The sequence below is a fragment of the Rhea pennata genome, chromosome 6 (genome assembly GCF_028389875.1).
Source record: "Rhea pennata isolate bPtePen1 chromosome 6, bPtePen1.pri, whole genome shotgun sequence".
Taxonomy (NCBI): Eukaryota; Metazoa; Chordata; class Aves; order Rheiformes; family Rheidae; genus Rhea; species Rhea pennata.
Window position 1 is genome coordinate 14,113,242 of NC_084668.1, and position 15,763 is coordinate 14,129,004.

The 15,763-nt window shown below is 36.7% G+C and overlaps 1 protein-coding gene across 4 annotated transcripts in view; it reads right to left on the bottom strand.

The window, feature by feature from the left end:
• Nucleotides 1-15,763, bottom strand: part of PTPN4 (protein tyrosine phosphatase non-receptor type 4) — a 73,368-nt gene that overhangs the window by 34,992 nt on the left and 22,613 nt on the right. For all 4 annotated transcript variants that reach the window (XM_062578216.1, XM_062578213.1, XM_062578215.1 and 1 more), the window contains exons 10-11: nt 8,405-8,468; nt 1,856-2,028 (exon numbers count right to left, since the gene is read on the bottom strand). In XM_062578216.1, the coding sequence (XP_062434200.1) occupies nt 1,856-2,028; nt 8,405-8,468 (237 nt within the window). The remainder of the gene's footprint in view (nt 1-1,855; nt 2,029-8,404; nt 8,469-15,763) is intronic.

Sequence of the window (15,763 nt, forward strand, 5' to 3'; positions counted from 1 at the left end):
CCCAGAACAAGACAGACGTGGACATTACTGGAGCAAGTCCAGCAAAAGGCCATAAAGACAGTTAAGGGCCTGGAGCCTCTGACATACCAGAAGAAGCTGTCAGATTTTGTTCAGCCTTGGAATAAGGGAAGCTCAGGAGGATCCTATCAATATATATAAATATGTGATAGGAGGGCGCTAGGAAGATGGAGCCAGGCTCTTCTCAGTGGTGCCCAGTGATAGGACAAGAGGCAACAGGGACAAATTGAAATATGGGAAGTTCTACTTAAATATAACAGCAAATGATGTCTGGCCATGGCTTTGTCTAGACAAGTTTTGAAAACCTCCAAAGACAGATTCTACAACCTCTCCTGGGTAGCTTACTCAGTGATGCACTACCCTCCTAGAGAAAAAGTCTTTTCCTAATGTCCATATGGAATCTGTCAAGCTGAAATTTGTGGCTGTTGCCCCTTTTCACATCATCTGCCACTAATGGAAAGAATGTGGCTCCATCATTTCTGTAACCATCCTTGAAGTCACTTCAGGCTGCTACTAAATCCTCCCTTAGCTTCCCTTTCACCTGACGGAACAAAGCCCAGTGCTCTTAATCTCTCTGTGTATATAACATTACTACTATTACGCTTTCTCTAAACAACCTTACGATAGCCACAGAAATTCTAGCCTTTTAGCTACTTCATTAATCTTAATGATCTTCCTCATTTTTATACAGTTTCCCTTTTTATCTTACATTACGTTGAATGTTATCAGAGAACTATTCTACAATAGTAACCACAATAGATTCAAATTCAAAATTTTTATAGAAATTAAAAAAACTCTCAAAATTCACTACAGTAATACTGAACCAATTCTTGAACACTGTTCAGGACTGCAGAATGCTGTTTCTTAAATGGGTGCTATGAATGTTGGTTAAAGGAACAGATGGTGTAAAAATTTAGTCTCTGAATTACTTTCCTCTTGAAACATTTATTCAGTTCACGAGTGTAACAGAAATAGCCTGCTATTGTGCTTTCTAGCTTTTCATCATCATCTCCCTTTGTATATCACAGACACTGCTGCCATTCTACACAGATGATCCACAGTAACTCCACTATTACTTCCCTCATTTAGGAACAATTTAAACCATAAGAATTCTGCATTACTTGCAGAGACAGTTAACTCACTTAACACTGAGCTTTCTTTTAAAGAAAGCACCTCAAAAACCAATGCCAACTACTCTATCATTACATTACATTTGGGAACTACAGTTATTCTACTATCATTCTTTGCATCACTAACTTTTTTGCCTGTTATGTCAAATTCACCCCTAAAAATTAGGGATTTCATTTCATCCTTACTTTCTAAACTTCTGGTTATGGTGTGGAACATGCATGCCTTTTTGCTTAATCTGGTTGTCTGTATGCGTCTAGCTTAAATGGACTTTATTTGGACAAGATTCTCCCTGCTGACTCCTATTTGATCTTTTTTTAGGTTTGTTTTGTCCACGTTGCTGCATACAAGATCTTAGCTCCACCAGTTTTCAAAAACACCAGGTCAAAGACTGAAGTTCCAAGAAAACATTTTTAAATCTAACATAACCCAGCACATAGGCAGCTCTTTCCTATAGGCAAAGACATGCAGCCTCTGCAACAATCCCAAAGTATCAGTTTGTAGCAACTGCTAATCATACAACAGTAATATTTCCAAGATGTTCTAGAAAACTACTGACATCTGAAGCCAAAGCCAAGGCAGGAGGGGGACAGTTGTAGGATTCAAAAACTACTTGAAGTATGGCCTCTTTCAACAAATTCTCTACCTCTATTGAAGAGTAAGCCTCTTCAATTATTTTACTCCCCATATATTTCAAATCAGCACTTACCAGTACCGGAACTTTGAACCCAAAGTGAAATAATGTGCAAAAAAGTTCTTCTGAGGCGGCAGTGGTCTGTCCAAACGGAAGAACGTGTGATGTTCAACACAAGCTTTCCACAAATTCTTACATGCTCGATAATTCACCATATTGAATCCTAGTAATGTTTCTCTAGATTCATGCTGAAAGTTAAAAAAAATGATTTCAGATAAAAATTATTCCTGGTTACATTTGAAATTAATCTAAGAAAATTACTGTTGGTTTTACAAAAATTTTCAAGAGCAATGATTTTTAAAGTGGCTCTCTAATTTTACATTAATTTTACATACTATAAAATCTTTTCAAAATAATGAGAGCTGTCTGAAAGGACATTTTCTTTTTAAGTTATACTTAATGAAGAGCCTGCTCATAGGTTAACATTGTGTTTAGTGATGTTGAAACAGGTCTAGCTGATAAGAAAGCAAACATTCACAAAAGGCAAGATCCAAGCTAAACGAAAAAGTTCCTGTGACTGAAGAACTTGAAGGCAACATGCCTCCCCATTTCAAGACTTCTACAGTTGAAATGAGGAATCCAATCCCAGCTGTTTAGAAGAGAAGGGAAGGTTGGTAAGTACACACATGTGCCTGTTCTAAAAATTGGGAACGGGTATTCACCTCAAGAACAACTGATATGCCTAACTCTGAACGACTGACTGGGTTCTTGGTGATGGAGAGACAAGCGAAAGTGCAAACAAAATAAGCCAGTTTGCCCGTTGAGGGAGCTTGATTACAAGCTTTGTAGGGCAGAAGACATCATCAGCACTCTGTTTTCTCTTCACAGCACCAAATCCCCCATGAAGATAAGAATATTTTAATTGGTTTTACCTAGCAGTAAACTTCTTTAGCAGGATAATTCTTTGCTGGCCTATTCATTCTTAGATTCACTGGTCATAGATCTGGAACATCTCTCCCAGTGTTGTAGCTGGGCAGTCATTATCATTACTGGTTAAGAAACACTGTATTTGCTGTTACATGATGAGATCAGGGTAAAGAAAAAAACTGGATTTCTAAAGTAAACAGTAAATTCTGAGTATCTGTTGACAAAACAAAAAATAAGAATCTAGAAACTACAAGAATTACATACACACATCTTCCCATGTATTTTCTATTAAAGAACAATAAAGTACAGAAGTACTTGCAAGTCACGAGCTCTTGCAAGTCATGTAACAAAAACGAAGTCCATTAGCTGTTCAAAAGGCTTTCCCAGCCAATAAACAATGTACTTCTGCAACCTTATTGTAAACAACCTCCTCCTTTTTACACTTCTATCCTACAAGGCAACTATGGGAAATTACAGGCTGCCTTATCTAGGTGCAGCAAAGATTTTAGATTCCAGTGAAAAGTTCTCATGATGAAGCACAACTAATGCTCTGCCAGCCGTTGCACAGTTGGAAAGAGAATTTGACAAGTTGTATGAGCTGGCGAGCATACATGTTCACATCTCACTTAAACCATTATAACTAGGGGTGAGGAAGAAATTCTGCTCCCTTCAATTTATATTCTAGAGAACAGAGTTGATCAGACACTCTTATAACCCACATGGTTATCACTGGTTCAGACACGAATCATGAAGGAAGAGCTGGTAAAGGGTGATGAAAAGGAGCAGCAGCTAGATCAGCTTAATTGTAATGCAAAACAGCACTTTCACAGGAACTTGGTCTGATAGAGCTTTAAGGTACCCTAACAATGGTTCTATTCATAGCTTTTAAGGCTTTCATTGCAATATAGAGCACTGATTCTCAAAACACACCCTTAACCTCAATTACAGCCAGGAACCAAACTTCAGGCTAAAGGAGAGTGTAAGATGCTGGCTCCTAAGTGAACCAACCCTTTTCCTGCCACCATGGGTTCTGCAAAATCCAGACATGAGTTGGGTGCTTGAAACTTATCTTTGCTAACCATTTTTGGGTGTAAGCCCTGGCTCTACGGCTGACTGCTAGCAGCTCTTAGAGTAGACCTTTCCCTGAAGAATACTAGGACTAGATCAATTTTGATATGACATACAGACATTTCAGTGTATTAAATCTCTTGAGACAGTGCTAGAAGACTGTCTTGGGGAGTCATAGCTGGATTCCGTTCTGAAATGACTATCACATTAATTACATCCATGTTTAGCCTGGGGAAGAGAAGCCTGAGGGGGGATCTTATCAATGTGTACAAGTACCTGAAGGGAGGGTGTCAAAGGGACGAGGACAAGCTCTTTTTAGTTGTCCCGTGTGACAGGACAAGAGGCAATGGGCAGAAACTGAAGCATAGGAAGTTCTGTCTGAATGTGAGGGGGAATTTCTTCCCTGTGAGAGTGACAGAGCACTGGGACACGCTGCCCAGAGAGGTTGATGAGTCTCCTTCTCCGGGGATCTTCAAGCCCGCCTGGATGCAACCCTGTCTACCATGCTCTAGGTGACCCTGCTTGGGCAGAGAGGTTGGACTAGATGATCTCCAGAGGTCCCTTCCAACCTTGCCGATTCTGTGATTCTCTTGGAGACAGGAAACCAGTCAGCTTGCTTCAGGAGGGAGAAAAGTAAAATAGTGGGAATGCAACGAGTGAATAGAGACTCGAGGCCTGACAGTAAAACCACAGATAAGCCAGAAAGCATGTAAAATTGTAACTTAAAAAAAAAAAAAAGAGCAGGCTACCTACAGAATCCAAGAAGAAACTCTGAAAGAAAAATGCCAAAATGATGTCTAGCTACATCTGTGACCCTTTATTAAGGGGACAAAAAAAACCCTCCAAGCAATAAAAATGAAGAAAGGAAGCATGGATGTTGGTGTACTTCCAGCATACAATGCCCAGTCCTCGAGCATTCCCCTTGGGTACGGCCATTCATTCAAACCTTTCTTCATCTGATTTGAGGCAGCGACTTCAAACCCAATTCCCCACTTCTTAGGAGAGTAACTTCTGTGTTAAAAAGCATATTCTATAGGAGGTCTCATTCTCTTTATATAAACAAATAGAACTGACAAAACAAAACAAAAATCTATACCCTTCCCTCCCATACACATTTACTGACAGAAGCAGAAAGACTTATAATTTTACAAGCACATGCTCCCAGAAACCCAAGATGTTCCTTCTCCCTCAAAAGGTGGAATAAAGTCCTTTGGAAGCTTAAGTGCTACACAGATTGTGCCAGCAGTATAAGCACTTTATGCAAAAGCCCAGGGGCAGAAACTTGGATAGGATTAGGCAACAATCGACTAGGCATCTAATGAGTGCCGGTATTATTTAAGTTCAAGCACATATTTGGACAGATAAGCCCATGTATCACTTCATGAATCTAGCCAGCTTCCTTCTGAGGGATAACAAGGAGAAAAAAAATTCAAAGTGCAAACTTCAGATATACAATCTACACTTAAAAAAAAAAAAAAAAAAAAAGAGGAAAAAAAAAACACACGGAAGTCAGTTCTTGGTCAGGGACAAAAGTCTCAAAACTGTTTTGTTAAAGAGACTCCAGTGATTTTTCCAGCAGATATTTGAGCTCTAAGAGCAAAGGAACTTGCTGAGCAGCTTATTTTGCTGTCAAAGAATCGAGACTGCTAAAGTACACTGGACAGCATTAAGAATGTGATGTTAACTATTGACATTACAACAGTCAAGGAGGGGGGCAACCAACTGAAAACAGAGAAGCTTAGAGAAACCCAGAGAGAAACAAAAACACAAAGTAATTCTTGAACTAGAACAGTTTCAAAATACATAAAGGAAGTAACATATGGAACAGAAAAGGCAAAAATATAGTGCTGCAAAATCCAGTATAGAAAAATAACCATTGAAGTTGGGGCTTAGAGGGCTTCCAACACTGAATGAAAAAAGTTGTATAGATAATATTTTTTCCCCCTACATCTAAACAATGACAAGAAAATCAACTTGGAATATGCACTCTAGTCACATAACTGACAGAATACACAACCACTTCAATTCAAGAACATGCTATATTACCAGTGAAAATAACTTTGACACTTAAGTGCTTCATCTGACATCCTTTAAATGATTTATTTAAACACAGATATAATCTGCTAAATAGGCAAATAATTCCTTGCTTGTTGAGGCCTCTAAGCAATGCCAAATCAGGGAATAAACTTAATAGGCAATTAACAGATAAGGTACTTACACGTTTGAGTACAGTTGCAATTAAAAGCTCTACACACTCATTTGAGGTATTTGAAAAATATCTGTTAAGAACTACTTAAAAACAGTAATGATAGCAGTTTGGAAAAAAAAAAATTCCTCTCCCAAGACCACTAATTTAATATCCTAAAACACCTTGACTTTGCATCAGAATAGCTATGGTTTACTCAACTATAGTATTTCTTACATATTTACACACAACTTAGAAATTTATCATGAACGTATCACGAATATATGTTCACTGTCATATCATATATCAGTACTTTTATTTGAATAGCTATGCAAAGCAGTAGATCAAGGATATTTTTAAATACCAAATAAGCAACGGCAGAGTCATTTCACCTATTTTAGGCGATCTCAAAGGGGTCACTAGTCACTCTATTTTGTTGAAGGAAGGTGAAAGTAAATATAGGCATATACCAATTATTATGGTATTAATTAATTATACATCAATTATTATGGAAATAATTTTAATATTAGGTATAATTAAAAACAGTTTAAGTACAATGCATTCTTTGGAAGACAAATTTGAGCTTTCAACTTAAAATATTCATTACTTGGAATAAATGAAATAGAAGTTCTTGCCATCAGTTTTCATCTGATGCATAGAAATTACACAACAACACTATGAGGCTTTGTAATTTGTTGGCTTAGATGTCTCAAAAGAGAAATGACATTACTTATACAAACACACACTACAGTCTGGCACAAGTTATAATAAGCAGGGTATTAAAAAGGAATAGAAAATACAAGATAGGAAAGCTTTCTTTATACTGTCCTCATTTATATGCTGGAATGCAGAAAACATTCAAATGCATAACCTACCTTTTTTTTTTTTTTTTTAAATCTACCTGTCTCAACATTCAAGGTACTTTTTCCTCAACTCTGCTACTATAACTTTTTCCTCAAGTTCTGCTTTAAAAAACAGTAATTAATTCCAAATAAATAGCCTAATTCTCATCTCAGATCCAAATAAAATTCTTGTAACTGCAATGGAAATTATATATTTTGGTATCAAGATAGAATTTGACCTCTGGGCAGTCAGAGATCAGTTTGCCTTCTAGAACTAGCCTGTGTCCCCTGAATGGTATTAAAATATGTCTGTGTCACCATGATGAAACTTTATGCTCCCCAGTTTTGCATCATTATTTCTCTTACATATATGCTCAAGTTGATAGGAACTCCTGCTTACTTCATGTAATAGCCAAAATTAATTTATTTCCATGCATATCTGCATCAAAATCCCTGCTTAGTTCCAGCTCCTGCTACTTCATTTCTGAACTGACAGCTAGTTGTGCTGTGCTAAGCCCAAGTGTCCAACCTCTCCTGCCAACTGGTACACGACTGAAATTCTTCATTTAGTCAGGCAGTTCCATCTGTGAAAATTTCAAACTTCTGGACCTCATGCTATAGAATCTGGCTTTTAAGATATATAGTCTGATCCAGCTTCATGCTATTTTTAGTCACCAGCTATTGGCCTGTTCTGATATAACAGGTCTTCCTTACATTTTTCTTATGTAGCTGTATTGTGCCTAAAACTGTAATAGTCCTACAATACTCACGATGGTTTCTGCCTAGAAACCATCTTTTCTATCTACTCAGTAACTCTGCACTTCAGATCTTCAATTCTTTTTAGCTGTAAGTAAGAATTGCACAAAATCCTTTTAACTAATCTGATGCGTTAATCACATAGCCATACTTTAATTTAAATTCATTCATCTTCCCCCAGCGATTTGGCTGTGATGAGTTTAGACTCTAATCTCTTGGAGGCATGGAACAACTCATTTCTCGCTGAATTAAATGCTCAGTGGTCCTATAGTGCTTCACAGAGTAGCAAACAAACACCACAAGCAATGAAACACACAGTCATCATATAAAGCTTCAACTTTTTCCTAACAGATTCACAAGCAGGCATGAAAAACATTACAGTATGTCATTTAAAACTGCAAAGACATTCTCATCTCATCCATTTAAAGATAAATAATAAAGCTGACTTGTCTGAAAAACATAAATCAAGCATTTACAAAACATATATACAACTAAAGCAGAATTAGGCATTACTTTTAATTTTAACTTGGTTTCTTCTGATATTAAAATTTAATATAGATTTACTTTCAACTTTTTCTACATTTCTTAAAATAAACAAGTTTTATTTCCCATATAAAAATGTGAAGTTACAAGTATCTAAAACTCAAGGCAAATCAAATGAAAAAAAAAATTCAACACTGTAATAGCCCATTTGATAACTGAAATGGCCAGAATGTACCTGATACTGGACACTTAATTGCAGTTAAAAATCAATATAATATCATGCTAAGTGCAATGTAGACTTTTAGTTATGGAGAAATGTCATTGTTCTGATTTTTTTGAGACCAGGTTTAAGACAGTACTCACCAATTCTTTCCTAAGTTGAATAAAAAACTGTTTGCACTTAAAAGAAATTTTTACAATCTTCAACCTAAATGAAAAATAAAAATCAGAATATTTAAACACTTAGTATACTGAATCATGCTAAAAAGCTTAAGTACATCTACCAAAAATATATTTTCTAGAGAGAAAAGCTTTCATGATTTAACGAAATTGCCATAGACAGAAGATTTCAATGCTTAAGTAAAATAGCTTGTATAATTTCAGATTTATAAACTACATATTTGAGTTATCTACCACATTCACTTATTGCTTCAATCCCAAACTCAAAGTAGTTGCTAATTTACATATTTACCAGCTCCAACAAACAAAGAGTTATTCTATCCCCAAGTCATCCCAGTATGAAATCCTCTTCTCTGGTATCATCTTCACTATCCCTTGGAATACGAAATAACACTCAGCTCCACCTGAGAACTGAAAGACATTCTTTCTCTATGTTCATTCATGTTTCTAAATGTAACCAAAAGCTGCTTTAGCAAAATATCTTAGACAAGATATGAAAATGAAGTTATGGACTTATGATCTTGATATTTTTATTTTTTTTAAAAAAAGTTTAAAATACCTGCACACTATCAGCACGAGAAACATTTGAAATATATGACAGGAAAAAAACAGCCTACAGACCTTTGTCATGTAGGTTATCTATAAGCATGTGAGAAGCTAGCAATAATTTCAGGCAATTTTGCATGGTCATTATAATGCTAGTTATGCTAAATAGGAAAAGACAAGCCATATTCCCATCACAATCTAATTATATCTTTTTTCAAAGACATGTAACATGCAGCTGGTGCATGTCCTTTGCTGAATTTCATAAATGAGTATTATTTTGATCAAGAATGAAAGCAAGGCTACCACCTTTTAACTTACACGGATTTAAAAAGGAACAACTTGTATATCCACCACATTAATTCACGTGGATTTAAAAAAGAACAACTGGTATAACACTGCAAGCAGTTAGAATGCTAAATTTATATGCTATCTTACACAAAGATGATTTTGCTGACACTCTTCATGAAATTCAAAGCAAGAGAATCTAGATCACACAGTTAACTTCAGGGAAATTAAACAACAAACTCCTCAGGCATTACAATTAGCCTTCCATACTATGTGTTTATGCAGAGCACTGTTACTAATCTAAACTGTCATTTCTGATTCTCTGTACTTCAAATTATTATATTGGTTTAGTAAAGCTACCAAGAAAAAAAGAAATTGTACTATGTCACTGAAGTTAGTGATACAATTTTTGAGATATAGAGTGAACTAACTTATTCATGAAGAACATGTAGGGACCTCAAAAATGACTGGAATCACTACTTGCATATTTATCACCTTGGTTAATACAAAACCCCTTGACTGGAAAGGTTGAGAAGCACAACTCACATTAAGAGACACTTAAGTTAGGTGTCTATATATAGATATTATCTTCTTAATCAAATTAAATGGAGACATTTTTATTCTGGGGAGAATGCAGAGCAGAAACCTAATTTGGATGTCCCAATTTGTTTAAAGTTTCTCTCTCCAATCATATAAAGGGTGTCTGCAGATATTCGCCCTTAAATTATGCTTAAAGCTCTTTTTCTATTTCCTTTTTTTTTAAGCTTTGCCTTTAGTTTAAAAAAAGTCATTTTTTTCTGTATTATTGTGAATTTTTAATAACTTGTTACTTTTTGTATTTATTTCTCAAGGTAAGGTAAGACAACTACCACTTAGCTAGCAAACATCAAATTATTACATTGGCAATGCAGCATTTTTCTAGTACCTCCTATGATAAAACAGTTACTTAAGAACAGTTAAGAGATCAGTCCTAAATTTGCTGAATGAGAAACTTACTAGTAATTATAGAGGTCTTTGAGAGCACAATGAGAAATAAGTAAACTGCAGCCTAAATAATTTAATGTAAACAGAAGTAAGTTGTGATTCATTTTCTAAAATCAGATTTTGGGGTAGAGTACAATTAAAAGAACATTTAAAAATATACACCTTTTCTAACAACTGAACTGTACACACTAGTATACCTATAACAGAGTTGCTTAGTGTGCTACCAGAAACATACTATTCTATTTATAAAAACATCCTATTGCATTTTACTCATACTTTTTGCTTTCCTTCTACAAAATAAATGACTAGTTTTCCTGATGCACAGACTCAAGGATGAACAGCAAGGATGAAGGCTACACATACACTCACAACAGTAGGCAGTAAGGCCCAACTCTATCTGTAAGATTCACTATTCAAGTACAATGAAATGATTCAAAGTTGAACCTGAATTATTTTCAAAAAATACAGCAGTTAAGAGTCTCTACGCCTCAATAATACCCAAGCATTAAATAAGAATATCCATAGTCAGTGAAAGCCAAGGTATGTCTGCCTACGTTTCTTTTTTCTTTTTGACTGTGGCCAAAAAATGCATGTTGAAGAAAGCGTAAGAACAGGCATACATGATAGTTTCCTGCCATGATCTTCCAGTCTCCAATTATATGTAGCTTGGGCACATCCTAAACCATAAGTCATATCTTTTTAAATGCAGAGATATTTAAGTCAGACTAAAGTGAAGCTAGTACTCAAACAACTGGAAGGAGTCCCATGACAGCATGGCCTCGTTCTCACTGAGAACTTTACCACCCCAGCACTTGCCAGGAGTGCATTAAGACAGGGTGCAAGCAATCCAGCAGGTTTCTAGGATCTGGAAGCACTACTCACAAACACACTTAGCTGCAGTGGCTGTTAGATGGCAGAGTTAAACATCTTGAGGGAAGTGAGGAGGACAAGCAGTAAACTAATCCCCCCTGGAATTTGGGAGAAGAGACTTAGTCTTGCCCAGAGATCTATCATGCAAAATTCCTTTGAGGGCTGCCTTGTGGGGAACACAAGCTGAGGAGAGGTGGCCAATCTTCAAGGTCGGTCTTCTGAAACCAGAACAATCCTGATGTACAAGAAAACAGGCAAGCATGAGAGGAGGCCAGCTTAGCCGAACTTGAAAACCCTGACTGCACTCAAACACAGGAGAGCAGCGTATAGGCTGCGGAAGCAAAAACAGACTACCCAAGCAAGAGTACGGTAGTATTACCCAAGCATTCGGGGACAAAACTAGGAAGGCCAAAGCTTGGCTGAATAGATGTGAAAGGCAATAAGGCTTTTTATAGGCACATCAACAGCAAAAGAGACAAAGGAAAGCGTGTCCCCAGTACTGAACAGGACTGGTCATCTAGTGACAAAGGACAAAGAAAAGGCTGAGATCCTCGGTGCTTTTCTTCTTTAGACTTCGTGGGCAAGATCTGCTCCCTGGATTCCCAGGTTTTTGTATCTATTAGCAAAGTTTGGGGAAGAGAAGAACTACTCACGATACTGGAGGATCAAGTTAGGATACACCAGATAAAAGGCAGTCTCCTTTGTTTCACTTTATTATTACCTTATTTGCCTCCTCATTCTCTTTTCCCTGAGATCATGCTGATAAAGATTGCAAATAATCTTTACTGCCATTTAGACATAATGCCAAGAGAAGAGGGCAAACACATTTTGCTTGATCAATCTCTGAGCAGCATACTTAAACTTTTATTCCCACCTCCCAATATGTGCATGCCTAGTGTTTCACTTCTATCAAAACCGTACTGAAAAAGGGTATCTATCTGAACATGCACCACTTAAACATCAGGCACAGGGAAGACAATCTACACAGCTCCAGTTTTACAGGAGTAAGGGTAAGTAGAAGCAACATAGTGAGTCATGATACTGGAACAACTGCAGGATTAAAGGCATAAAAAGGAAAGTTAGTAGGTATACTAATGACCCATGCAGTGAAACTTGGCATTTCAGATCCTTACTCAGAGCAATAGAAAGCCTGTGGTAGGATGAAAAGCTTGGGGGAGAGGGTGCACAGAGCAGCAGGAGAGACTGGTGGTGTTTATTTTGTGGTAGTTTTTTTTTTTTTTTTTTTTTTAAGACCCATTGTGTTGGTCCTATAGTCTTCACAGGAAAAAAATTAATGTCAGCTCACGTCAGCTGATATGGTTGAATATAAAGAACAACTGTTTAATTACATGCAGACACACACACACAAAACCACACTCAGAATTTAGATCAGTATCCCTGGCATGCAAACAAGATGAAGCAGAGTTCACAGAAACCTCTAGCCTCCAGTAGGGACGCGTAGCTTAATATGATTTACACTGTATGCACTCAATAATTTACTAGTGTGTTTTACAGAACCTCCTTCTAACTGCTTACTACTTCTACTTACTGTTTCCCCCCCCCAAAAAAAAAACAGCAGTAAAAGCAGCTTGGATTAATACTGTCCTGATTGTTACAGTACTGCATTTACAAAGCAGCCTCAATCCAAAAATGGTCCTAACACTTCTTCCCAACTGCAGAATTTTCTCTTAAAACACGCCAGTATCATAAAGGCAGGGTTAACTGACAATTTATTATGGTAGGTCCACAATTTTCGCTGCAAGATCCAGTTTTCATTTACAAACCAGCCATGCAGACTGAATATTTTCATGCTCTGTTTGCCTCAGGCTTACTTTTCTATATACATTTTCAGGTAAAACATTTATTGTATTCAATTATAGCTGGCTGTGGATAATACTTTTGTCATAGATTTGCCTTTTGCTATCTCAGAGAAAACCTACTCTGGTTCCACCAGTCACCCTGTGCTTTGTTTCTTAACGTGGCAAACCACAGGACACCTAAAATCCTACAGCAAAACTTGAGACTAAGCTTAGAAAAAAAACCAAAATGCCTCAGAAATGCAGTGGGCTACAGGAAAGATAAGGAATGTCACTAATATCTTGAATCTCAGCAAGGGAAGTGGAATTATGTGGAAATATGTCACTTGACTGCTCACAAAAAAAAAAAAAAAAAAAAAAAAAAAGAGAGAGAGAGAGAGAGAAAAAAGTTTTTTCACTGTTTCAGTTGAGGCAATCAATTTAACCTGTTTACATGAAGAAGACGTAACAGTCAAGCACTTTAGGTAACTTCCAGTTCCAGTGCTGACTGGGACATGGCCAAATGTTGCACAAAGGCCTGTCTTAAGATAAGGCCAACTTTGATGCTTCCGGGAAGACGAGTTTGGAAACTTTACCGTCCACTGCGGTGGTGGAAGGATCCTTTTGGTCCCTGCACGTCATCGGCAGAAGCCCAAACAACAACGCAAAGCTGTAGCGAGTGATGACTCCCTTACTCTCCTCTTGGGGACCCAACCAACCGATCACTGAATTCTAGTATCAAAATTTCATTTCTAACTACTGTTGACTATGAGGCCATTCCACAACTTTCCTTCTGATGTTAAAAAGTTTTCTAATTTCCAATTCATTTTATATCTATTTGATCTTGAAAATCATACTTATTTCCACTGGTACTTATTCCCAAGAATACTCATGAAACAATCAAATGCTTTTTCAATCTTCATTCGTTATTTGGACTAAACGGTCTAATGTTTTAACCAATCCTCATAAATAGGTTTTACAGTCTGTTCCTGCATCTTAGTACTTTTTCTCTTCTGCCCCTCAATTTTTTCTTTTTGAAAACATATACACCCAGAAGTTTAAAAGAAGTTCACTTCACCTTTTAGAATTTTAATATTACTCTGCTCATCCAGAAAACACTTTGCTAGTCATCTACCTAGCCTTTTCATAACTACACTGCAGTTCAAGCTCCAAGTTTTCTTAAAAAAAAACCCATCAACACTCACATCTTTCTCCTGATTGACAAGGCTCCACCATTTAACGGTTTCTTATTTAGCCCTTAAATGCATATTACTTAGCTCTGTATTGTTAAATTTCATCCTACTTCTATTTCTGCAATGCACACGATAATCTAATTCCTATGTGATTCAGCTGCTCTCAATTTATGCAGTAACTTTTAACACTTTCCAATCATTTATACAATGAACTCAAATTTGAGAAATCTAGGTTTTATCTGTAGCTATTTCTAATCCATATGATAGATGCCAATAAAAAAAAAAAGTCAGTGACATTCATCACTAAGGCTTTAGAGAAAATTGGGTACGGTAATTTGATTAGACACGCAGACATACAGACAAGTATAATGACAGGTTGAAAAGAGCATACAGGTGTAAAAAGGTGGTAAAGAACAGCTGCCTCCATGGTAACATGTATCTTTTAAAATAATGCTGCTCAACCTATACAATCATCCCATATTGTAAAGAAAATCCCTACATGCCCATTTACTTAATGTAATAAAAATAACAGAGTTCCAAGGGACGTTTTTGCATAGCACAGGGTATTTATTCACTACTAGTTGCACAAGTCATTTGCCAAATCATTAACTGGTTGGATTATGTGCTGCTGTTCTTCTCATACTTTTCTCACAGACCTCACATAGTAATACTTGATACAAGGATACCCAATTCTTGTGCTAAGATCACACAAGAAACTAGTACTGGAGAAGCAAAGTGAAATCAGGCCTCCTGTCCAGTTTGCCTCCTAGCTGCTTTGGAGTAGTTTTCTATCTGCAGTGCCAGAACGATGTAAGAGCAGCAAGCAGAATTCACTACAGATCATTTTCACTGCATCTTCTACACTGCCTCCTTTTAAAAAATTTTGCTGTTATTTGAGAAAGTTAATTTTTAGAAAAGTAAGTAGATCTCAAGGAGAGATTTACGAGAGTGCTCAGCAGTCGCAGTTCAAGACAGCTTTTCCATAAAAATTATAAACTGCAACGTGTTTCTGTATCTATATTTAATAAAAAATAAGTTAGTGCCAACTTTCAGAATCACCCGAGAGAAACAGTAACTCTGGATTACACTACAATCCAGAATTTCAGCAATTAAATGATATGGTTAAGCATTCTGTTAAGGCTCTGCTTCTAAGGACAGAATGGACTTAGCAAACTTTTGGTTATGTGGCTACAGAAAACTTTTGTACCAATTGCTGGGACTCTAACATCAATTCACACAAATCAGTAGCAAAGAAAAATGTAAGACTTTTCATCATTATTCTAGTGTGAACAATTCATATTTGGTGAAATAATGTCTTTTACAATTCCATACAGCTGTCTTAGCCCACTCTGCATTATAGTATATTCAAAGAAATATGTAATAAGGAAGATTGTCTAAGTGGATTTTAAGCAGGCAAGAAAATCAACGAAGCAAAAGTTACTCCTGAGGGAGACAAAAAAGCTTTGGAGGAGGTGCCAAACTCTGACAGAGCAGTGGTACGATCCAACAGAACAGGAGTTCTCAAATCTTTTCATTCCTCCTATCATTAAGTAGAAACAGGATCCCAACAGAGAAGAGACTGATGGTAAGCAGAATAGCATATTTTTATAAGGATAACTCCAAGATTATATAAAAGAGAATAGCTTTAA